This window comes from Rhinatrema bivittatum, chromosome 3 (assembly GCF_901001135.1).
Source record: "Rhinatrema bivittatum chromosome 3, aRhiBiv1.1, whole genome shotgun sequence".
NCBI lineage: Eukaryota > Metazoa > Chordata > Amphibia > Gymnophiona > Rhinatrematidae > Rhinatrema > Rhinatrema bivittatum.
The window spans coordinates 480,038,023-480,065,012 of NC_042617.1; the positions used below are offsets into that span (position 1 = coordinate 480,038,023).

At 39.9% G+C, this 26,990-nt stretch overlaps 1 protein-coding gene across 1 annotated transcript in view; it reads right to left on the reverse strand.

The window, feature by feature from the left end:
- Positions 1 to 26,990, reverse strand: part of ATAD2B (ATPase family AAA domain containing 2B) — a 610,472-nt gene that overhangs the window by 340,292 nt on the left and 243,190 nt on the right. The window contains exon 11 of the mRNA XM_029596002.1: positions 19,580 to 19,695. Coding sequence (XP_029451862.1) covers positions 19,580 to 19,695 — 116 coding nt within the window. The remainder of the gene's footprint in view (positions 1 to 19,579; positions 19,696 to 26,990) is intronic.

Consider the following 26,990-nt stretch of genomic DNA (forward strand, 5'->3'; position numbering starts at 1 on the left):
ATCCCATGACTTTTTACTTTTCCTAGAAGCCTCTCATGAGGAACTTTGTCAAACGCCTTCTGAAAATCCAAGTATACTACATCTACCGGTTCACCTTTATCCACATGTTTATTAACTCCTTCAAAAAAGTGAAGCAGATTTGTGAGGCAAGACTTGCCTTTGGGTAAAGCCATGCTGACTTTGTTCCATTAAACCATGTCTTTTATTATGTTCTGTAATTTTGATGTTTAGAACACTTTCCACTATTTTTCTTGGCACTGAAGTTAGGCTAACTGGTCTATAGTTTCCAGGATCGCCCCTGGAGCCCTTTTTAAATATTGGGGTTAAATTTGCTATCCTCCAGTCTTCAGGTACAATGGATGATTTTAATGATAAGTTACAAATTTTTACTAATAGGTCTGAAATTTCATTTTTTAGTTCCTTCAGAACTCTGGGATGTATTCCATCCGGTCCAGGTGATTTACTACTCTTCAGTTTGTCAATCAGGTCTACCACATCTTCTAGGTTCACCGTGATTTGATTCAGTCCCTCTGAATCATTACCCATGAAAACCTTCTCCATTACTGGTACCTCCCCAACATCCTCTTCAGTAAACACCGAATCAAAGAAATCATTTAATCTTTCCGCGATGGCCTTATCTTCTCTAAGTGCCCCTTTAACCCCTCGATCATCTAGCGGTCCAACTGACTCACTCACAGGCTTTCTGCTTCGGATATATTTTAAAAAGTTTTTACTGTGAGTTTTTGCCTCTACAGCCAACTTCTTTTCAAATTCTCTCTTAGCCTGTCTTATCAATGTCTTACATTTAACTTGCCAACGTTTATGCTTTATCCTATTTTCTTCTGTTGGATCCTTCTTCCAATTTTTGAATGAAGATCTTTTCGCTAAAATAGCTTCTTTCACCTCCCCCTTTTAACCATGCCGGTAATCGTTTTGCCTTCTTTCCACCTTTCTTAATGTGTGGAATACATCTGGACTGTGCTTCTAGAATGGTATTTTTTTTTTAACAATGACCATGCCTCTTGGACATTTTTTACTTTTGTAGCTGCTCCTTTCAGTTTTTTTCTAACAATTTTTCTCATTTTATCAAAGTTTCCCTTTTGAAAGTTTAGCACGAGAGCATTGGATTTGCACACTGTTCCTCTTCCAGTCATTAAATCAAATTTGATCATATTATGATCACTATTGCCAAGCGGCCCCACCACCGTTACCTCTTTCACCAAGTCCTGTGCTCCACTGAGAATTAGACCTAAAATTGCTCCCTCTCTCGTCTGTTCCGGAACCAATTGCTCCATAAAGCTATCATTTATTCCATCCAGGAACGTTATCTCTCTAGCGTGTCCCAATGATACATTTACCCAGTCAATATTGGGGTAATTGAAGTCTCCCATTATTACTGCACTACCAATTTGGTTAGCTTCCCTAATTTCCCTTAGCATTTCACTGGAACAGACATCCATTACCCACTCTAATCTGTCATACACCTTTTTTTGTGTATATTAAAATGCTGTATCAAAAGCTTAGCTTCCAAAATGCTTGGAAAAAGAAATGAAAAAGTATTTTCCAAAGACTAGCATATGCTTTTCCACTGTTTCCAGGGATTTTTATAATTGAGAACCACAAACTGTTTGCAGTACTCAAGATGAACAAGTGTTTTGGAAGTTAAGCTTTTGACATAGCATCTGAAATACACAAAAAAAGGCATATGACAGATTAGACTGGGTGGTGGATGCATGTTCCACATACTGCTGGGTTGCTGACATCTTTGATAGTATGACAACATATGCATATCTATAATATTTAACTCCTTGTTTTTGTTTCTCTGTCTCTTGTTTGTTATTACTCTGTCTTTAATGAGTATCTCCCTTACACCTTCATCAATAAAGACTGAAGCAAAGTCTTCATTAAGTCTCTCTGCTATGGCCCTTTTACCCCCTGATTATCTATTGGTTCAAGTGACTCACTTGCAAGCTCTCTGATTCAAATGTACCTGAATAAGTTTTTATTATGAGTTTTTGCTTCCATGGCAAGCTTTTTTTCAAATTCTCTCTTTGCCTCTTATCAATTCTTTGTATTTAACTTGTCAGTGCTTTTGCTGTTTCCCATTTTCTTCATTTGGATCCCTTTTCCATTTTTTAAAAGAGGTTCTTTTAGCTATAATATCCTCACACCCCTCAACCTTTTAACCATGCTGGTAGTCATCTAGCTTTTTTTTCATACTTTGTAATGCATGGAATACATCTGGTCTGATCTTCTAAGATGGTATTTTTAAACAAGGTCCATGTCTGCTGTAAACTCCTAATACTGGCAGCTGCTCCTTTCAGTTTTTTTCCTAACCATTTTTCTCATTTTATCATAGTCTCTCTTTTTAAAGTTAAATGCTATTACAGTAGATTTCATTATTGCCCTTCCTCCATGTGCAAAGGCAAATGTGATCACGTTATGATCACTATTGCCAAGTGGCACAAAAACCATTAACTCTCACACCAAAGCTAGTTTTCCACGAAGGACTAGGTCTAAAATAGCCCCTGCATAGCATAATGGCTTGTTTGGCATGCCCAGTGAGTCACAATTAAAGTTCTAGAAACTCTGACAAAGTTTCTGAGCCAGGCTCCATCTGACATCACCCACTTGTGAGGACTGCTATCCTGCTTGTCTTCGGAGAATTACTGTAGGGATCTTGCAAGAAGTGCTTCTTCATAATGTAGCCAAGAAGTGCTATATAGCAGTCTCATTTCTTAGCATCTAGGCATGCATTAAATAATATGACACAATAAGATACAGTTTCCTCAACTTGAAAAAATATTTCTTCAGGATTTGAAGAGATCATTTGAGATCCTATCAGGAATCAAATCAGACATGTCTTATAATTATTACTACTAAGAAGAAAGGCTGAAAAGCAATGTATAGGTGCAAGCAATGAGAAAGATTCTGTTTGTGGAATTTCCTTTCTTTTGACACTAGTGATATCATTCAGAATCCCACAGGGGCATCACAAAGCTGAATACGAATGCAAATTTATTTGGTGAAGACATACCTACTTCATTCTCAATAAAAGCAGGAGATAATTCAAGGCTCTGCACCACCTCAGAAATTAACTGCCTTTTGGAACCAAAAGTCAGCTCCTGGGGCATCAGGGCTGATTGGTGCTTGTTTGGTGCCAAAAGCTGTACCTTGTACTGAAATGCCTGCTGCTGAAAAGCAGGCGAAAAGTGAGTCATTTGATCCTCCACACTGTTCTGCACACTTCACATGCAAAGTAACTGCCGTCGCTATTCTCTGCATTCCTTCCTCAAAGTTTGCGGACTCAAAATGGATGGGACTTGGCACATACGGAGGAAGAAGGGTTTTATTTTCATCAAGAACTGAGGAAACCTTTTGGGAAACAAAGCCTATTCTGGAGGGATGGGCCTCACATTAACCAAAAAGGAATCTGGCTGCAGGTGCTATAATTAAAAAGAAAATAAAGTAGCTTTTAAATTAAACAATGGGAGGCAGAAACAGTTGCTCGGGAGAACATGATCGGAACCGGGATACCTTTAAACAAGGGAAATTAGATCATCATGACTATGAGGTTGTAAAAAAAATTATTCCAATTACCTGAATCAACAGCTTGTAAGAGGAGTATGAAAAAGAATACATTTAGACATTTGTATGCAAACACCAGAAGTATAAAAAATAAGATTGGAGGGCTAGAGAATTAGATGAAAATATTGGCATTATATGCATCTCAGAGACCTGGTGGAAAAAAGACAACCAACAGGACAGTGAAACAGGGGTACAAAATGACAGAGCAGATAGAAATGACGGTGACATGGCACTATATAAAGGACTCCATAGAATCAAAATACATTTATACAGAGACTGCAGGAAACAAACTACATTCCGGAATCTTTATAAATAAAAATTCCATGCAGGAAGGGAAGCAGTATAGCACTGGGGATATACTACTGTCCACCTGACCAGGATGGTGAGACAGACTAAAATGCTAACAGAGAATAGACAGGCTAAGCATGGAAACAATAATAAAGGGAGATTTAAATTACCCAATGTATAAACGTATAAATCTGTCCAATGACCAAAGGTATCTTATAACAATCACGTTGTGTCATAAAACTTTTGTCTTATATTGTTGTTAGTATCACATATACTTTAATTAAACAAATTTTTATATAGTGAGTTTTGGGACCTTCATACCACCCACGGTTAAACAAGCTCAAACTTGTGTTACCACCGTTATGGGTCTTTTTTTAATCATCGGTCCAATCAACTTTTCTTGTGATTAAATAAATATTTTTTCAATTTTTCTTATTATTTTGAAAACTTTCTCATAAAATTGCTAAAGACTGTACTTCCCTTTTGCTTAACCCGATAAAGTTCCAGAGTCTGGAGTCCGACGTGAACACATTTCGCTGAGCCGCTGCCTCAGGGACTTCTCAGGACGACTTGTAAAGTGCTGCTCTGTGAACTCTCTGGATGTGGAGAAGATTTCTATATTTATACTATTCAATAGAGGTCTATTTCATTTCTTCGGAACAGCCACCATTTCCTTACTTCACCTGTTTTGGCAGTTTGTTCAGTGTCATTTTCTCTCATATAAAAATAGTTAAAAGAGTTTAAAAACACACCTAAACGCTGAAGTAAAAAAATGGTGGCTGGTCCGAAGAAATGAAATGGAATAGTACAAATATAGAAATCTTCCACATCCAGAGAGTTCACAGAGCAGCACTTTACGAGTCATCCTGAGAAGTTCCTGAGGCAGCAGCTCAGCGAAACATGTTCACGTCGAACTCCAGACTCTGGAACTTTATCGGCTTAAGCAAAAGGGAAGTACAGTCTTTTGCAATTTTATGAGAAAGTTTTCAAAATAATAAGAAAAATTGAAAAAATATTTAACCACAAGAAAAGTTGATTGGACCGATGATTAAAAAAAAGACCCGTAATGGCGGTAACACAAGTTTGAGCTTGTTTAACCATGGGTGGTATGAAGGTCCCAAAACTCACTATATAAAAATGTTTATATAAAGTATATGTGATACTAACAACAATATAAGACAAAACCTTTATGGCACAATGTGATTGTTATAAGATTTAAATTACCCCCATATTGACTGAGAGAATCTCTCATCTGGGCATGTCAAGAAGGTTAAGTTCCAAGACACTGTGGGAACGAGCGGTGATTCCCACAAGCTTGGAGACAAAACTAGTCTGACTCCAGCCTTCTCTCAAAACAATCTTTATTAGCAGCTTTGATCATATACACAACAGTAGTCTGCCTTTACCTTCAGACAGTATACTCTCTTTACTCACATTTTGTACTGTTTCATCTCAGCTCAGTGTTTGGAAAGTGTTACAATACAGGAGCTCCCTTCCTCCCAGAGACCTGGGCCTGGTCTAGTTATCCCCAACTGGATCCCAGCTCTTATTCCCCAGTCTCTGGTTACATCCGCTGAGCCCCACCTGCTCCGCAGAATCCCACCCATAGAGCATACGCTCCTTAAGGCATTTAAGGTGGACCAAGCATCTAGCCTGGTCCTGCACAGGTAAATAGGGGAACACTAGGAGCACTGCCTTACAGACCCCTCCCCTCAGCTTGGACTCGTCTGGCAAAGTGTCCATACTCCCTCCTGGATCCCATCCAGGAGAATTCAAGACATCTCATTCCCCTTCCTCTGGCTTCCTACCAGTTACGCTTCGGAACGAGGACCTAGTCACATGCTCAACCCTATCTCTTAGGGTTACCTTCAACAACATTATGGCCACCACCCAGTGTGCTGTTCACACAGTGCACATCCCCAATTCTTTAACTGAATCATTTGCTGGTTCCAGGTTCAAAATCCACCCCGATAGAGCTTTATGGAACGACTGGGGAAACACCAGTGCTGGTTCCTCCATAACCAGCGGTGCCTGCTTCCTGGCATCTAATGTAGAACCCCCTCCTTGGCTTCTCCATATCCTCAGTTGCTGGAATCTCCAGTGCCTCCCTCTGGGCTCTCCATGGTTTCCACCTCTGTACACACTCACCGCCACCATCGCTGTCTCCTCCACAGCCTCACTCATTGGGGTTTCCTTAGCACTACCTGCTGGGCTCTCCATGGCATCTCTTGCTTGCCTTTCCATGCCCTCTCTCTTTGGGCTTCTCACGAGAGTTGTTTCTGGACTCCCAGTAGTGTTTGGGCATCCTACATGGTCTTCCTCAGGACTTCCTGTAGCGCCGACTTCCAACTTTTCAATACTGCCTCCTCCTGGGCAATCTGTGTTGCCCCTCTCCAAGGCTCTCTGCAACCCCTCTCTCAGGGTTCTTCACCACCCCCTTTCTCGGAGGCTCCTCACGGGAATAGTCTATGGAATACCGGTAATGTTTGGGCACCCTACATGGTCTTCCTCAGGACCACCTGTAGCGCCATCCTCTGGCCATTCGGTGTTGCAGCCCATTGGCCACGTTGTTGTGTCCCCTCCTGGCACTCTAAGTTGCCACTTCTTGACAAGGGCATGTGGCTCCACTCCAAATAGAAGTTGACCGTGGCCCAATGTGCTTCCTGGTTTCATTTTTGCTCAGCCCAGGTCCACTGACTCCTTCCCAAGGCTATCTTGTAACTTCCTATCTCCCTCCTGGAGATTCTGGATCAGTGCTTGCCAGCTTCCTTCAGTCATGTTTTCAGACTGCTGCATTCTGGTGCTGAAGTACCCTGGCTGCTCCACTCCAGGTTTTCTCGTTGCTGCACACCTTCCTTGCAGTGGCTTGCTTCCTGGAAGAGGTCCCTGCATTGTTTCCATACACTGTATTCACAGCCCACTCTGGCAGCTTGTCCAGGGCCACACCCTGTTCAGCACAGCCTTGCTGCACCAGTGTTCCTTCCTCTTTTCTTTTTTCATGGCAAAAAAAAAAAAAAAGTAAAGCCTGCATAACCAGTAGCATGGGATCTTCTTGGTGTTTGGGTACTTGCCAGGTTCTTGTGGCCTGGTTTAGCCTTTGTTGGAAACAGGATGCTGGGCTTGATGGACCCTTGGTCTGACCCAGCATGGCAATTTTCTATGTTTTTAACCAGCATTGACTAAATCATTTAATTCACTATCTATCTCCAGCCGGGCTTCTCCCGTTAGCCAGTACAAACCTACCATTTCCTGGCTGTCCCTGCAACCAGGCCGATTCAGTTTCCTCTCTACCTGAAACTTTTAAACTTTGGGGGTTTTTTTCTTCATTGCAATTGCTGAGCCACACACTTTCACAAGCTACTGTGCTCTGTACTTTGTTTTAGAGTCACGGGTCCCCTGTGTTCTGCACTATGTTTAGAACCACAGGTCCTGTTCACAACTTTCTGTACTCTGGACAGCCACTTTCTTGGAGGCTGGGGGTTTCTTTACTGTGCTTTAGAAAAAGATCCCACACTTTACACCATATGTGGGAATAAGCAGCGATTCCCACAGGCCTGGAGACAAAACTAGTCTGATTCCAGCCTTTCTTAAAACATAATCTTTGTTCACAGCTTAAATCATATACACAACAGTAATCTGCCTTTACCTTCAGACAGTGTACTCTCTCACTACTCACATTTTGTACTGTTTCGTCTCAGCTCAGTATTTGGACAGTTTTATGTTAAGGGAGTTGCCTTCCTCCCAGAGACCTGGGCCTAGACTGGGTATCCCTACCTGGATCCCAGCTCTTATTCTCCAGTCTCTGGTTATGCCCTCTGAACCCCACCTGCCCCACAGGATACCGCCCATGGGGTATACTCTCCTTAGCCATGACCTGCACAGGTAAATAGGGGAACACTAGAGGCACTGTCTCACAGACACCATAAATGACTGCTTCATGGAGCAACTGGTCCTTGAACCAAAAGACAGGGGTAGAGGCTACTTTAGATCTAGTTCTCACTGGAAAGCAGGATCTGGTGCAAGAGTTAACAGAGATCATAATACAATCAAATTTGATATAGAAACTGAGCAAAAATAAAACTACTAGATTAACATATAACTTTAAAACATAACTCCATAGCAAATGTCATCAGAAAAAGACCCAAGTGATCCATCCAGTCTGCCCAGCAAGCTTTTTTTCCTTTCTTCTTAGAACTATTGTTGCTATGTGCAGGTTACCCTAGCCAACACTCAGGTTACCCTTTTCTTCATTTTCATCATTTACCCACTAGGATTTCTTTGTGCTTATCCCATGTCCTTTTGAATTCTATTACCGTACTTTGATAAGATTTTAATTTTTTTAATTTATATACTGCCTTTCACGAACAAAAGAACCTGAAGCGGTTTACAACAAAATACAATAAATCAGACATTATCATGAATATCCAGAATGGCTTTGCAGAGGTATATTTACATGTGCTTCCTCCACTGAATATAAATATATCTTATGCATATTTATTGTAGATATCCTGAAAACCAGACTTGTTTCTGGCAGTGCAAGATCACAGTTGCCTACCTTTCTGTTAGGTCAATCAAAAATCCACAGATGGGGGTAACTCACCACAAGTCACAGCAATCAACCCACATCAAATGTTATTTTTATTTCTTTTTTTATCTCATAAAACGTAAAAAAAATCCCCAAAAAGTAATTAATTCATTGATTCTATTTGTGACCAAGAATTCCTTTTCACAAAAATGTTTTTCATAAAAGATTTATCACAAAAAATTGAATTAGGAGGGGGTGGTTGTTTCATAAATTTACCAAGGAACCATGCAGGTAATCCTCATAGTTTGTAATCATGAACAAACCGCCAACCCTCCACGCCTAATGTATTTATTTAACACAGAAACAATTTTTTTTTTTATTAGAGTATTTTTTTGTACTTTTTATAATTTTTGTAAAAAGTCAATCCTTGTCGAGTATGGAAACAGTTCACTCACAGAAAACTCCAAAACCGAATTTGCTTCTTATATTTTCATTAACCAGCCGCAAGATACTTAGCTTGGTTCAGACGCTGAGACCTCAATTCGCAATAGCGTTTCTTTTACCCAACAAGGCCGAGTTTCAAATCGATTCTTCATCATGGGAAACCGCTTGACCACCACATATCTCAGCTCTCTCCAGTTGTTCTTTTGTAATCCTGTGCTCGCATTTTTAGAACTTTCAAATCTGCTCGCAGCGTGCTGCCTATGTCTTTCAAGCAAAATAGCGAACCTAAGTTCCCATTCACGGCGTCCTCTTTTAAAGGGACCACATCATGTGACACCTAAATGACGTCAATGGAAATCAGCCTCTCCTTTAAACCAGTGATTCAAATTAAAGCAACGAAAACCAGCCCACTTGTTCATTTAATCCCAACGGGGCTTCTGATTTTAATTTGCAGATCCAAAATTGCTCCCTGTAATTCAGCAAAGATCCCAGATCACTTAATGTAGTACTCTCCACTTTCTCAATCACAGTCCACTTAAGGTCAAAAAAAGTATGCCCCTGTTCAATGCAGTGTTCCATCAGGGGTGCTGATAATACTCTGTTGTTAATTCTGGACCTATGCTCCATTAAATGCACCTTAATGGCTCTTCTTGCTCGTCCCACATATATTTTCTGACAACCACATATGATTGCATATACTACATTGTTTGTCGTACAATCTGTCATTTGCTTGCGTCTTACTGTACATTCTGTGTTACCGTCCACCCAAGATACTCCTTCAATGGTACTATCGCATAATGAACAAGACCCACATTTGTAATGACCTCTGCTCCTTCAGGCTTGTTGGCTTTGTGCATCATACTAGCCCGAACAACCTTGTCCCGAATGTTAGGACCCCTACTGGATGCAAACATAGGTTTCTCTTGGAATACACTGTGCAATTCCAACACGTGCCAGTGTTTCTTCACAGCAGTGATTACCACTGAAGCTGAAGTGCTCTGTTGAAGAACATACACCAAACGGTCCTGTTCCTTATGGGCACGGTATTGTAGAAGCTGCCCATGATCACTGTACTTTGCTCTTTTGTACGCTTGGTGAATTACCTTAAAAGGATACGCCTGATCCTTGAAACTTTGATCAACAACCCTGCTTGAACTTCAAATTCATCCTTTGAGGAACAGATACGTTTAATCATAAAGAATTGAGAAACAGGCAACCCCTTCTTGAATGCTATGGAATAAGGGGTTGCCTTTTTCCCTCAGAGTTGAGCTCTGTACCCCTAAGCAACTATTCCATTGCTAACAGCTGGCATTATCAAGGAAATTTGATAAAATTTTGTTTCTAACAAATATTAGTCCTCTACAATGGCAGCGAAGAGAAAAACAGCGGACTTAAACAATTTTCCTATGGGAAAATAGCGTCAGAGGCCACTACTGAAGGAGAGGAGGCCTCCCAAGCTGCTGAGAAACTAGGCAGCAAAGAGGATGAAATCGGATCAAATAATATCAACACTAACAATAACCTCACAGATTTACCCTCGAGAGAGGAAATCCGGGTATGGTTCTTGGATTTACGATCCAACGTGCGACAACATAAAGCAGACTTGCTAGCATCCATGTTTGAAATCCGGGAGGACCTCGCAGCACTAGGAGCCTGGGTAGATGATATCGACATCAGTGGAAGGCCATGGAGACGCGATTAATGGCTTAACCATGCAACAGACACAGCTATCCCAAGAGCTGTCGCTGCTCACGGACAAACTTGAAGATCTGGAAAACCGGACAAAACTATGTAATCTCCAAATTAGAGGGGTGACAGAGACAGTGGAGTGGTGACAGAGACAGTGGAGTTTGTGGACGTGAGCCTTACGGCACAGCAGATATGTACAGCTATCTTCGCACATGAAGATTCAGAGCCAGCTGGCTCTGTTTCCCCACCACCAGTGATACATCTCGGAAAACATCAAGCATTGGGGCCTCGCACAGATCAGCACCCCTGTGATATCATCATTTGGTTTCATAGCTACGCGCAGAAAACCAAAGTGTATGGAACCGCAAGAAAACAGACTTGATTTGGAAAGATCATACATTGGCCATTTTCAAGACCTGGCACCAGCTTTGCGCAGGTGATTTCAGTTTCAGGAGGTCACCGCTACCCTGTGGACAAATGGAATTCGCTACCGATGGATTTATCCCTTTGGGCTCCAATTTCAATCCAACAGAGTTACCCACCAAATTAAATCACTAGCAGAAGCTGCAAGTGCATTTCAACAAGCGCATCTACACATCAACTTTCAAGTTCCTAAGATGGTGGCTGAGACTCATAAGATGGACACTCTTCCTGGGTGGCGCAGAGCAGGCAAGGGAGGGAAGCAGCTGAGACAGCACTCTGAAGATTTGAGATTTGTGATGTCAGATCAGGGATGAACAATATTGACATTCTCGTAGGGCTAAGTTTGCAGGTCTTATTCACTGCATATAGAGGGTTTAAATAACTGCAAAAGTACTTGGGGTTATTAATCGAAGGATGAATCTCCTTGATCTCTGTTTATGTGTATTATGAGCGTTAGTTTTGATTATTCTGTTGTACGTTTTTCTCAAATATGGGAGTCGGAATCTGTAGGGAGTTTTCTTTCACCACACGATGAGAGGGTTTCCCATTAGAAATGAGTTCGTCGCTTGGGGGTGGTGGCCAGTGATGGGATTTGTGGGGTTTACAAAAAGGTGTCCTTCGTTGAGGCCTTGGTTCTTTTTGTTATTGTGTAAGTGTGACAGCATTTGATCTTTTCTCCAGTTGCAAGCTTACTCAGTGCTAATATTTCCTTTTTCATTTCTTTTTATATTTCCAATGGCTTCTCGAATAATATCATTAAATTTCAAGGGCCTTAATACCACTCAAAAGCGGTATTTGTTAAAGAAGGAGCTAGATTCCCACCAAGCAGTTATAGCACTGATACAAGAAACTCATTTGCACAAACAGCATGAGCACTTACTCTTTTTCCCCTCTTTTTCTGGGCTGCTACCACTAAAGGCTCTAGATATGCTGGAGTAAGGATCATGATTTCTAATCTATTGGTTCATGAAACACTTTTTCAATATGCAGACTCCCAGGGAAGATTTTTGCTAACCACAGTTCGGGTGGGTACATCTTTGTTTACTATACTGAATGTATATTTTCCTAATACAGCTCAAGCATCATTTCTTGCAACCTTAAGATACCTTATTGCTTGAACATGCAGAGGGAGAGATAATAGTGGGAAGGGATTTCAATATGATTAGGAACCCTGAGGTTGATAGCTCCTCTCCCCACCCGGTGATGCTACAAGGGATGCGTAAAACATGGCATTCATTTTTACAGCACTGGAATCTGGTGGACATATGGAGACCGTTACCTTACCTCACACTCCTACACATTTGTTTCTTACCCACACTGCACATATTCTTCTATTGATGATTTTTGTTATTGATAAATCTTTGCAGAATAGTGTGTGAAATAAGGGCATAGAAAATATTACATGGTCTGACCAAACCCCTATATGAGTGGAAATTCAGTTTAGGGACATTGATTCTCGACTTTGCTTCTGGTGGCTGAATGAGAGCTTACTGAAGGATAAATCCTTTTCTTTATCTTTGGGTAATTCTCTTCAGGACTATTTTCAAATGAATCATACAGATGACATGTCCCCATCGGTGATTTGGGAATATTCTAACTCCGTGGCACGAGGGTTACTTATTTCCTGAGCTTCCTTTTGTAAGAAGGAGCGTGAGCGACAAAGAAATACTTTGTTAGCGGAAATTTCGAATCTTTCCAGAATTCATATGTCCAAACACTCTCCATGGATATATAAATGCCTCCTGCAGGTTTGGGATGAGTTATGATCCCTCGATGACACGTCGCTTAGTTATCAATTATAATCTGCTTAAACAAAGCTATTATGAGGGGGGAAATAAAGCAGTACGACATTTAGCGCAACGTTTAAAGTCTTTCCAATCCTAAACAATTATTGCTAAGATTAAAAACCCCCAAAGGTGAAGTTGAGAGTGCATCCAGGGATATTAGGAAGAGTTTCACGCAATTTTACTCTTTTTTATATAACCAAGATATGTCTATCCGGGACTCAAAGATAGATGAGTATCTTGACCAGACCTCATTGCCTGAGCTTACCCTAGAACAGCAGCAATTTCTGGATAGCCCTTTTAGTACTCTGGAAGTTTCAAAGACGATAACACAGTTGAAAGCAGGAAAAGCTCCAGGAATAGATGGTTTTTCGAGTGCTTACTATAAAAACTTTTCCAATATTTTAGTGTCACCATTGACTGAGATGTTTAATTCTCTCCGGGAGGGTGTTTCTCTCGCTAAAAACTCCAATGTCACTGGCATCACAGTCCTAGCCAAACCGGGAAGGGACCCCATGTTATGCAGACCTTATTGACTGATCTCTTTAATAAATCTTAACCTGAATATACTAGCACAAGTATTAGCTGAGAGATTAAATGGGATCCTACCTGTTTTGGTGCATCCAGACCAGGTGGGATTCGTCCCTGGTAGGATGGCAGCTGACAATGTTAGGAAGATAATTGACACTGTCTGGTGGGTTCAAGAGAGATATATACCTTCAGTTTTACTATCCATTGATGTTGCAAAAGCGTTCGACCTGGTACACTGGTCTTTCCTATTTAAAACCCTTACTAAGTTGCATTTTGTCCAATATATTTTTTTTTTTTTTACGATGGCTAAAGAAGCTATATGAATCCCTACCACTAGAGTTAAGGTAAATGGTGGTTACAGAGACCCATTCAATATAGGTAGGGGCACAACACAGAGATGCCCCCTATCCCCACTATTGTTTGCATTGTTTTTGGAGCCCTTTACCTCCTGAATTCGCCTTTCCTCTAAAATATCAGGGGTCCAATTAGGTGACCATCAATTTAAGATCTCCCTTTTTTGCAGACGATATTATGCTGTCACTAACCGATCCACTCCACACATTATAAAACATCATTGAGGAATTGGACTCCTTTAGTAAAGTTTCGGGCCTTAAAGTTAACTTTGAAAAGTCTGAAATATTAAATATAAATCTTCCAGAGAGGGAAGTACTGAACCTCAAACAACTTTTTCCTTTCAAGCGGTCAAAAAAGGCCCTTAAATATTTGGGGGTGCATATTGCTCCTCAGGTATCGAATCTCTTTGAACTCAATTATATGCCATTGCTGAAAGCAATAGATCGAGATTTGAATCAATGGTCCCGGGACACCTTCGCTTGGCTGGGGCGCATAGCCATAATTAAAATGAATATTCTACCACGCTTCCTGTATTTCTTTTCTACTCTCCCTCTCTCTATACCTACTGCAATTCTCCGTAGTCGGCAAAAAAAGATTTTTGACTTTATTTGGAGGAAGCGCCCCCCCCCCCTAGGGTTTCTAGACTAATCTTACATCAACCGGTTTAGGAGTACCAAATCTGAATTGGTATTTTGGGGCCTCACAATTGCGGGTGCTAGTAGAATTGCATAACAAAAGAAATGTCCAACAGTGAGTTCTGTTAGAACAAGCTATATTGGATGATAATCCATTACCAGCTCTATCCTGGCAACCCAAATCCTCTCGGAAAGTCCCTTATTTTATCCCATTCTCTTTACAGGTAACATTATGGGTGTGGCAACAGTGAAAACGGGTGCTAGTGGGGAAGGAAACCTACTCCTTGCTGATCGATCTTTTCCACAATGATATATTCTCACATAAAGAACCTAGAAGATGTGGTAGACCTGATTGATAAACTGAAGAGTAGTAAATCACCTGGACCGGATGGTATACACCCCAGAGTTCTGAAGGAACTAAAAAATGAAATTTCAGACCTATTAGTAAAAATGTGTAACCTATCATTAAAATCATCCATTGTACCTGAAGACTGGAGTATAGCTAATGTAACCCCCATATTTAAAAAGGGCTCCAGGGGAGATCCGGGAAATTACAGACCGGTTAGCCTGACTTCAGTGCCAGGAAAAATAGTGGAAATTGTTCTAAACATCAAAATCACAGAACATATAGAACAAAGTCAGCATGGCTTTACCCAAAGCAAGTCTTGCCTCACAAATCTGCTTCACTTTTTTGAAGGAGTTAATGAACATGTGGATAAAGGTGAACCAGTAGATGTAGTGTACTTGGATTTTCAGAAGGCATTGGACAAAGGTCCTCATGAGAGGCTTCTAGGAAAAGTAAAAAGTCATGGGATAGGTGGCGATGTCCTTTCTTGGATTACAAACTGGTAAAAGACAGGAAACAGAGAGTAGGATTAAATGGACAATTTTCTCAGTAGAAGGGAGTGAGCAGTGGAGTGCCTCAGGGATCTGTACTGGGACCCTTACTTTTCAATATATTTATAAATGATCTGGAAAGAAATACGACGAGTGAGGTAATCAAATTTGCAGATGATACAAAATTGTTCAGAGTAGTTAAATCACAAGCAGATTGTGATAAATTGCAGGAAGACCTTGTGAGACTGGAAAATTGGGCATCAAAATGGCAGATGAAATTTAATGTGGACAAGTGCAAGGTGATGCATATAGGGAAAAATAACCCATGCTATAGTTACACAATGTTAGGTTCCATATTAGGTGCTACAACCCAAGAAAGAGATCTAGGCATCATAGTGGATAACACATTGAAATCATCGGTTCAGTGTGCTGCGGCAGTCAAAAAAGCAAACAGAATGTTGGGAATTATTAGAAAGGGAAAGGTGAATAAAACGGAAATTGTCATAATGCCTCTATCGCTCCATGGTGAGACCGCACCTTGAATATTGTGTACAATTCTGGTCGCTGCATCTCAAAAAAGATATAATTGCGATGAGAAGGTACAGAGAAGTGCTACCAAAATGATAAGGGGAATGGAACAGCTCCACTATGAGGAAAGACTAAAGAGGTTAGGAATATGAGGCTGAGGGATATGATAGAGGCGTTTAAAATCATGAGAGGTCTAGAACGGGTGGATGTGAATCGTTTTTTTACTCTTTCGGATAATAGAAAGACTAGAGGGCACTCCATGAAGTTAGCATGTGGCACATTTAAAACTAATCGCAGAAAGTTCTTTTTCACTCAACGCACAATTAAACTCTGGAATTTGTTGCCAGAGGATGTGGTTAGTGCAGTTAGTATAGCTGTGTTTAAAAAAGGATTGGATAAGTTCTTGGATGAGAAGTCCATTACCTGCTATTAAGTTGACTTAGATAATAACCACCGCTATTACTAGCAACGGTAACATGGAATAGACTTAGTTTTTTGGGTACTTGCCAGGTTCTTATGGCCTGGACTGGCCACTGTTGGAAACAGGCTGCTGGGCTTGATGGACCCTTGGTCTGACCCAGTATGGCATGTTCTTATGTTCTTATACTATACAATCTAAAGCCCTAGTGTTGTGACTGAGAGCAGGCATATTTTGCATTGAGCATTTACGTATTCAGGGTTCAGTTATGTCCCTAGAGGAGTTGAGATATAAATATAGCTTGGATATACTTGATTTTTTAGCATATGCACAGCTGAAACACTTTGTCACTTCCTCCATGAAGGCTGGCAGTCTTCGTTTAACCAAGTCATTGTTTGAAAATGTTTGCCAAAATACGAATACAATGCGGGGCATAACTTCTAAGATTTATGCACTCATGAATGGTAAGCTATCCAGTCCATTCAAGCAGCAAGCAGCCTGGGATGAGGACCTGGGCCATCATTGAGTAAGGAGGAGTGGGATTCAATTTTTCTTTCAGCTGGCAAATGCTCCATCTCAGCCAACGTGCGAGAAAATTGTTATAAAATGCTTTATCGATGGCATTTGACAGCAACTTATCTGCACCATTTAATCCCTGCTGTATCAAACATGCTGGAGGAACTGGGGGGTGTCGGTTCCTATTTTCACATATAGTGGTAGTGTGAGAAAATATTACATTTTTGGACGGCAGTCAGATTGGCTATTGCTGGTACTTAAAGAACCACTAGAAGTGAAACCATGCCATGCTCTTTTAAACCTCCCTTTGGCTAAATTGACCAAAACATCTCAACGCTTTTTGCAGCAGGCATTCATAACAGCTCACGTTGACTGAGCTGGCAACTTTTTGGAAACAAAGTAATCCCCCCCTATTTCTCGAATAACACACTGATTATTCGGTTACCACCAGTTAGAATGTCTTACAGCATTGAGACATGATCAGTTAGAACATTTTCAGATGGTGTGGGGTCCTTATATCGACTGGCTGAAAGCACAAGAGTGAGTTGCACTGCATAGGTGGGTACTGGCCATAGACTCTCTATGAGTGGTATTATTCTAGTCTTTATTTCTCTATGTTTAATAGCAAATTACAAATGCATTATAGGTATGCCTTGGAGTTGTTTTCGATTCAGATGCTGTCAATATTTATACATGTTGTTTGTAACAACTATTTGGGCCTTGTGAGGTCTTAAACATTTCTTCTTTTGCAGACACCTCTTTGTTTACAGCAGAAGATAGGTGGGGGGAAATATAGAGGTAAAAGTTAATGAAAATATCTTATTCATGCTATTGGTTCATTGTCATTGTATTTGAATGGCTCAATAAATGTTCAATTTCAAAAAAATAATTTTTTTAAAGATGTAAATAAGCATGTGGATAAAGATGAGCTGATTGATAAAGTGCATTTGGATTTTCAAAAGAAGTCTGATAAAGTTCCACAAGAGAAACTCCTCATAAAACTAAAAAGTCATGGGATAGGAGGCTTACTTTGGACTGATAGCTGGTTAAAAGATAGAAAACAAAGAGTAAGACTAAATGGTCAATTTTCTTAGTGGAGAAAGGTGAATATAGTGGATTGCTTCAGGGATCTGTCCTTGGATTGGTTCTGTTAACTTATTTATTAATGATCTACAAAAAGGGGAGGGTCAAGTAAAGTGATCAAACTTGCAGATGACTAAAATATTCAAAGTTGTTAAAACATAGGCAGACTGTGAGGAACTGTAGAAGGACCTTGTGAATGGGGAACTGGGCATCTAAATGGCAAATTAAATTTAATGTGGAAGAGTTCAAAATGATACATCTAGAGAATCTCAAGTATAGATACACAATGCTGGGTTCTGCATTAGGAGTCATCACACAGGAAAATGATCTTTGAGACACTGACAATATGTTGAAATTCTTAGGTCAGCAGTCAAAAAAGCAAACTGAATGCTAGGAAGTATTTAGAAAGGAATGGAGAATAAAATGGAAAGCATCATAATGCTTCTGTAAAGATCTATGATATGGTCCCCACCTCCTTAATATTACGTGTAGTTTTGGTTACTCATCTCAAAAAAAATATCATGGGGGTCTTATCCAGAATAGCTGAACCTTTTTAATGATTCACAGGCCAATTGTTAGGGCAATATCTTTCATCTGTGTAAACGTGGAATTTCCACAACACATGGGTTGAATACTTAAGAAAGCAGCATTTTTCAGTTTTTAATTTTATTTTACAAAAGATGCAGAGAAATAATGAACTGTGCCTTTGAAAATTTACTTTAAGAGCATAATGGTTAGCAATAAGCATACTGTCTGGAACAGTATGCATGTCATTTATAATCCACACAAATCTGCTGACTTTTTAAGGAGTCGAATATTTTTGCCAGCCAGTGTATATCTGCAGCCTAACTAGGCCTATTAATAGGAACCATTGGAAAAAAAAAAAAAGCAACTTTAAAACTATTGAAACAAACTAACTAGGGAATTAGAAAGGATAGAAAAAAATTCTGAGGGACACTAAACAAAACTAGCCAAAAATAAGTACAGCTAGGTTTAATTTAATCTGAGACTGCAGTTAAAGACAAAGCACCCCATTCAACCAAGTCAGACAAAACTGAGCTAAGCTGTGGGAGCACAGAACTACTGCATATACTTAAATATGCTTTTCAAGAATTCATGTAATGCTCTGGAAATGCACAATCTGCAATGGCAGGACCAACATCAATGGCTATCATAATAATCTCCTTGTCTGCAGATAAGGGCCAATTTTCCTTGTTTGCAAAGGAACAGTAATTATCAATGTAATCATGTAATTCAAATTTGATGTGTCATTTAAAGAAGACTATCCTGATGAAAAGAGATTTTTAAATGAATAAATATTATGCTACTACAAAATAGGGGTTCTGTCAAGAAATTAATCTTTTCTAGTGTATAATGTAATTTTAAGATACTGCCATATATAGAGATAAAAACCCACTGATCACCTTAAACAAGTAGTCTCAAATTGCATTTATGACACAACAAACGATTTTGCTAATTTTTGGTTTTACTTGAAAACAGCCTGCATTGTACAATCATCTGTTCCCTTATATTAGTGTCAGTTCAATATAGATATTGCGTTTGGTGATCAAAGACTTTGAAAGTTGCTTTGTCCTAAATATTCTATAAATGAGTATGGCACAGAGTTGTTCCACTACATCACAACTAACTTGGGAATATTGCAATGAAAGAAATGGTCCTTTCAAACTAATAGGTATTATTAAATAGTGGTGTGCAACAGAGTCTAGTATATCATGATAGAAAATTCAGATACAAGCAAAGCATGAATCATACTGCATACATACTATATGTACTAAGGTGCATTCTTTTCCTTGTACAAGTCTTGTTAGGAAAAAACTGAAAAGTTAAGCAACTCAAAAGATATAAGACTTGCGTAGCAGGATCTTACTATATCGTGAATTAATTCAAATAGTAGAATTCAAGCAATTTTACCTACCTTGGTGGCTGAATTTTAAATTTTTCAAAGATTTCTGGATACAGGAGGGGAAATACTACCATCTCCTTGAGTGCATGAATATGATGGCTCAATCCACCAACACTATCAAATCGTATCTACAAAGAAAAATAAAAAGGAACACTAGTAACGTCATGGTAGATTTCCTATAGACAAAAATATGTAAACTATAGCTCCAAAATAGTGCTTTATATACCAAAAAATTCAACCTGTGCAGAATTATTAACAAAGCTCAAAGACAGATGTCACATAGCTCAAGTTTTACCTGGTCCATTTTATTTATATTTACCTAATTGCAATTATACCCCAGGCGAGGAAAAAACAACAAAAAATGAACAAAAAATACAAGCAAGCAAAAAACTGTAGAAACAAAAGCTGATTCAGGAATAAAATTATTGGAACCAGAACAGTAAAAATGTCATCATAGAACTCAGGAACAACTCAAAAGTTATGCCTATTAACTAATATATTCATAAGAATATAACACTTGTCATACTGGGTCAGAGCTAGAGTCCATCAAGCCCAGCATCCTGTTTCCAACAATGGCCAACCCAGGTCACAAATACGTGGAAGGATCACATGCTCCTAACACTCAGGGATAAGTGGTGGCTTTCTCCAATTCTGGTCGCCGCATCTCAAAAAAGATATAGCTGCGATGGAGAAGGGACAGAGAAGGGCGACTAAAATGATAAAGGGAATGGAATAGTTCTCCTATGAGGAAAGACTAAAGAGGTTAGGACTTTTCAGCTTGGAGACGAGGCGGCTGAGGGGGGATATGATAGAGGTGTTTAAAATCATGAGAGGTCTAGAACAGGTTAATGTGAATCAGTTATTTACTCTTTCAGATAATAGAAAGACTAGGGGGCATTCCATGAAGTTAGCATGTGGCACATTTAAAACTAATCGGAGAAAGTTCTTTTTCATTCAATGCACAATTAAACTCTGGAATTTGTTGCCAGAGGATGTAGTGCAGCTGTGTTTAAAAAGGATTGGATAAGTTCTTGGAGGAGAAGTCCATTACCTGCTATTAATTAAGTTAACTTAGAAAATAGCCATTGCTATTACTAGCAACAATAGCATGGAATAGACTTAGTTTTTGGGTACTTGCCAGGTTCTTATGGCCTGGATTGGCCACTGTTGGAAACAGGATGCTGGGCTTGATGGACCCTTGGTCTGATCCAGTATAGCAGTTTTCTTAAGTCTATCTGGTTAATAAGGGCTTGTGGACTTTTCCTCCAAGAACTTGTCCAGACTTTTAAACCCAACTATGCTAACTGCCGTTACCACATCCTCCAGCAATGAGTTAAAGAGTTTAAATGTGCACTGAGTGAAAAAATATTTTATCTGATTTGTTTTAAATGTGCTGTTTACTTCATGTAGTCCCCCAGAGTCTTTATATTTTCCCCAGAGTCTTTGTATTTTTTGAAAGAGTAAACAACCAAGTCATATTTATCCCTTTGACGCCACTTATGATTTTATAGATCTTTATCATATCCCCCGCCCCCAGCTGACTCCTCTCCAAGCTGAAAAGCCCTAACCTCTTTAGTCTTTCCTCATAGGGAAAAAGTTCCATCCCCTTGATTGCTTTTGCCGTCTTCTGTAGCTTTCCCAGTTCAGCTGTCTCTTGAGATACAGGTACCAGATCTGTGCACAGTATTCCAGATGGTCTCACCATGCAGCAATACAAAGGTATTATGCCATTGTCTATTTTATTTTCCATTCTTTTCCAAATAACTCTGAACACTGTTTGCTTTTTTGACCACTGCTGCACACTAAACTAAGAATTTCAAAATATTGTCCATGATGACAGCTAGATCCTTTTCCTAGGAAGTAAATCTTAAACATGGAACCTAATATTGTGCATCGACAGTTTGGATTACATTTTTTCCATGTGCATCAATTTGCACTTGTCCATATTAAATTTCATCTGCCTTTTGGATGCCCAGTCTTCCAGTCTCGCACTTGTGATTTAACTCAGAATAATTTTGTGTTGTCCAATCACCTCTTCCAGATCATTTATAAATATATTCAAAAGCACCACTCCTAGTACAGATCTCTGGGGTACTCCACAGTTTATTTTCCTCTTGAGAAAACTGACCATAATGCCTTACTCTCCATTTCCTATCTTTTAATCAGTTCGCAAATCACATTAGGGCACTGCCTTCTATCCCATGACTTTCTCATTTTCTCAGAAGTCTCTCATGAAGGATTTTGTCAAACACCTTCTGAAAATCCAAATACACTACCTCTACAAGCTCACCATTATTCACATGTTCAATAACCCTTCAAAAAAATGTAGCAGATTGGTGAGTCAAGAATTTCCTTAGGTAAATCAATTTGGACTGTGTCCCATTAAACCACATCTTTTTATATGTTGTGCAATTTTGTTCCTTAGAATAGTTTCTACAATTATTCCTGGCACTGAAGTTGGGTTCATTAGTCTATAGAGTGCCAGATCACTCAGAGCTCTTTTTAAAAAAACTGGTGTAACATTGGCCATTCTCCAATCCTCAGGTACAATAGACCATTTTGATAGGTTACAAATTACTAGTAACAGATCTGCAATTTCATTTTTGAGTTCTTTCAGAACTCTGAGGTGTATACCATCTGGTCTAGATGATTTGCTACACTTTAGTTTGTCAATCTGTCTTATTACATTTTCCAGGTTCACTGTGACCTGCTTCAATTCCTCTGAATCACCACCATTAACTACTGTTTCCAGCAGGGGTAGCTCTCCAACATCCTCCTTAGTAAACACTGAAACAAAGAATTCATTTAGTTTTTCCGCTATGGCTTTGTTTTCTCTAAGTGCCTCTTTTATCCCTCGATCATCTAAAGGCCCAACCAACTCCCTCACAGGCTTCCTGCATCAGATGTATTTCAAAACGTTTTTATTTTGAGTTTTCCTTTATGGCCAGCTTCTTTCAAATTCTTTTTTGCACCTTATCAATGTTTTTGCATCTAAATTGCTATTGGTTAGGCATTTTCCTACCTTCTTCAGTTGGATCCTCTTCCCATTTTTTTGAATAAGTGGGAGCACTGAGGATCACCTTGCTGGTGGCTGAAAGGAATCAGTAAGTTTTAGCTTGGGACATTGTCTTTTTTAAAAGTATTGGGGCAAAGTTAACTATTTGGGAATATTATTTAGTGTGTTTGTGCTTTTAATAGTAAGGCAGCAAATAAACAGAAGACTGTATTTTTAAATAGTCAGTCTGTAAGGCAGCTAGTAAGCAGAAGTTAGAGTGTTTGTATATTAAAAACAAAAAAACCCAAAAAAAGTAGCCAGAAGCTAGAAATAAGGTAGGAACAGTGTATACCTAAGTAAAAAGGTTGAAAAGTTCAGTTCAGATACTCACCTTGGAAAGGTGTTGAGGTAGTGTGATTTGGTTTGATTAGGTACCAACATTCGTTAATCAAGAGAGCACTGAGTCACTTTGGATGACTAACTGAAGTTAGACTGTTTGCATTAAAAAGCAGAATGAAAATACAAACAAAAAACAAACTCTGAAATGTCTGTATGCTAATGCCAGAAGTCTAAGAAGTAAGATGGGAGAATTAGAATGTATAGCAGTGAATGATGACAGACTTAATTGGCATCTCAGAGACATGGTGGAAGGAGGACAACCAATCGGACAGTGCTATACCTGGGTACAAATTATATCGCAATGACAGAGAGGAGCACCTGGGAGGCGGTGTGGTGCTTTATGTCCGGGATGGCATAGAGTCTAACAGGATAAACATCCTGCATGAGACTAAATGCACAACTGAATCTGTATGGGTAGAAATCCCTTGTGTGTCGGGGAAGACTATAATGATAGGAGTATACTACCGTCCACCTGGTCAAGATAGTGAGACTGACAGTGAAATGCTAAGAGAAATTAGAGAAGCTAACCAAATTGGTAGTTCGGTAATAATGGGAGACTTCAATTACCCCAATATTGACTGGGCAAATGTATCATCGGTACATGCTAGAGATATAAAATTCCTGGATGGAATAAATGAAATTTTTATGGAGCAATTGGTTCAGAAACCGACAAGAGAGGGAGCAATTTTAGATCTAATTCTCAGTGGAGCACAGGATTTGGTGAGAGGGGTAACGGTGATGGGGCTGCTTGGCAATAGTGATCATAATATGATCAAATTTGAATTAATGACTGGAAGGGGGACACAGTAAGCAAATCCACGACTCTTGTGCTAAACTTTCAAAACGGAAACTTTGAGAAAATGAGAAAAATTGTTAGAAAAAAACTGAAAGGAACAGCTACAAAGGTAAAAAGAGTGAAAGAGGCGTGGTCATTGTTAAAAAAAAAAAAATACCATCCTAGAAGCACAGTCCAGATGTATTCCACACATTAAAAAAGGTGGAAAGATGGCAAAACGATTACCAGCATGGTTAAAAGGGGAAGTAAAAGAAACTATTTTAGCCAAAAGATCTTCATTCAAAAATTGGAAGAAGGATCCAACAGAAGAAAATAGGATAATGCATAAGCATTGGCAAGTTAAATGTAAGACATTGATAAGACAGACTAAGAGAGAATTTGAAAAGAATTTGGCCTACATGGATCACCCACAGACTGCATTCAGTAAGTCCTACCAGGACCTGACAAAGGTACAAAAACAGACAGTGCAAGGAAAGGACACAGATACTACACTGCAGGTGCAGTTTTTTGTTTTTTTTTATAATTTAATCTTTATTGAAGTTTTTCAAAAGAAAAGAAACACAATAGTCACATTTCTGTGCATAAACAGGAAATTCGATAGACAATATAATACAAACATACACAATATTTTACATTCCATATTATACAAACTTGTCTATTCAAATAAGATAATGCGGGGACTGAACTTTATATAAACTTATATAATAATAGTCAATAAAGAGGAGGATGCCTAATTTATTTATTGATCGACCTTATCTTCAGATGTTACTGTTGGTACTATTCTATTCGATCTAACCTCAATCTTATCTTTCAAAAAAACTTCCAGATGTGAAGGCTCTGTGAACACAAATGTTTCCCTTGGAAATTAATAAAACATTTGCTAGGGTACTTTAAATAAAAGGACGCACCTAGTTCCATAACTTTTATTTTCAGGGGAAAAAACTTTTTCCTCCTTGCCTGGGTGGGCTTGGAAACATTTGGGAATACATAAACTTTCTGTCCACAGAACATTACATCTTTGTTTTTAAAGAATTTATCTAAAATGAGCTCTTTATCCTTCTCTAGTGCAAAAGATACAAACAACGTTGTTCTTTTATTTATTATATCCAATGAGTCTTCCAAAAATGTAGATACACCTACTGTATTCTCCTCACTTACTCTGGGTATATTGCCACCTTGGACCGGAATATAGTAAATTTTTGATATTAAAGGAATCTCATCACATAACAGATTTTCCCGAGCATATTTAGAAAACATTTCAAAGGGTGACATTAACCTAGTAATAGGAAAATTCACAAAACGTAAATTTCTTACTTTGATAAAGTTTTCCAAGTTCTCTAAGTTAGCATGTAATGCAACATTATCAGAAGTATGGTAACTTTCCAAAGTCTTTACATTTTGTAATTCTGATGAAAAATCCTTAATGGAAGTCTCAACATTAGTTATTCTTTTCTCTTGCTCTTGTATAAGAGACTTATTTCCATTTGCAATAGCTGTGAAGGATGAGTTCATCTGAATCATATTTGAATCTAATTTAACCAACAACCTCCACAGATCACCCAGGGTAATTTTAGACTCGTCCAAGGTAGTTAACCTTGGGCTATCCAATTTAACCGTTAGAGTCCCAACTCCTGCACCCTGCTGTTGTAGCTCCGGGTCGGGGGGTACTACAATTTTCGGTGACTCTAAATGCAAACTAAAGTCACTTACTTTTGCAGCTTCTCCTTCGGCGGAAAAACTTCCTGTTGTTTCCCCTGGGGGCTGTTGAGGAACCGGTCTAATGCCAGGACTTAGGGAGACATTGAGAAAGTCTCCCTCACTGTCCCCTCGTGGCATAACTCCTCTGCTTACATGAGCATCCATGGGTCCGGATATCTGCTGTGCAGGAGACGAAGTCACAAACTTTGCTTTTCTTTTACGCCCCATATAAACACTCTACAAAAGATCAGCAGGCGATCAAAGCCGATCTAAGCCGCGCACGCCCCTTTGGTGGGTGCCGGCGGCTGCGGTGCGCCGCTAGACCACGGGCTTTTACCCTCGCGGTCTCTGGGTGATGATGTCAGCGCGTCTAGGGATTCCCACAGCTGTGCTGGATGTAAATCAGGTTCTCCTTCGACGGGCCAGGCAAGTTGGTGGCAGCCTCTCTCTCCCTGCAAACGCCAGTCCCACACTTACTTCGGCACCGCGGGCTTTTACCCTCGCGGTCTCTGGCTGATGATGTCAGCGTCTAGGGATTCGCACAGCTGTGCTGGATGTAAATCAGGTTCTCCTTCGACGGGCCAGGCAAGTTGATGGCAGCCTCTCTCTCCCTGCAAACGCCAGTCCCACACTTACTTCGGCACCGCGGGCTTTTACCCTCGCGGTCTCTGGCTGATGATGTCAGCGTCTTGGGATTCGCACAGCTGTGCTGGATGTAAATCAGGTTCTCCTTCGACGGGCCAGGCAAGTTGATGGCAGCCTCTCTTTCCCTGCAAACGCCAGTCCCACACTCACTTCGGCACCGCGGGCTTTTACCCTCGCGGTCTCTGGCTGATGATGTCAGCGTCTAGGGATTCCCACAGCTGTGCTGGATGTAAATCAGGTTCTCCTTCGACGGGCCAGGCAAGTTGGTGGCCGCCTCTCTCTCCCTGCAAACGCCAGTCCCCTTGTTTTTTTTTAATAAGGGATAGAAAATGGACCCTTTCAGACTGCACAGAGACTAAGGCCCACCATATAGCTGGCAGACAGAGGAAAGAAGAAGAAAGAAAAAAGAAATAAAACTACCATAAGGTAAAGGAAATAAAACAGCTGCAGCTATAGAAAAAATCACTTTCACAAACTGTGATGAGAGAGCAAAGCTGAATGCTGTGAGATACATGGCTCCCGCAACCACATGGCTCCATGGAAACAAAGAGACTGAGGGGCTCTACCTAGGGGGCAGGGTGATAACTACAGCTGCACATGCTCAGTAGGGCAAGTTTGAAAGTTCTAGATTCTTTGAAATCAAAGTTCCATGCCGGGCTCCATCCGATGATGTCATCCATTGTGAGGACTACCATCCTGCTTGTCCTTGGAGAATTATCCAAACAATATTGTAGTAATTGAAATCTTCCATTACTATTGTACTGCCAATTTTATTAGCCTGTATAGCCTCTGTTGGAATTTCACAGTCTGTGTCTTCATCCTGGCCAGCCAAGTGGTAGTATATTCCCACTGCTATACTTTTTAGGGATGTGCATCCCCCTAATTTCTTT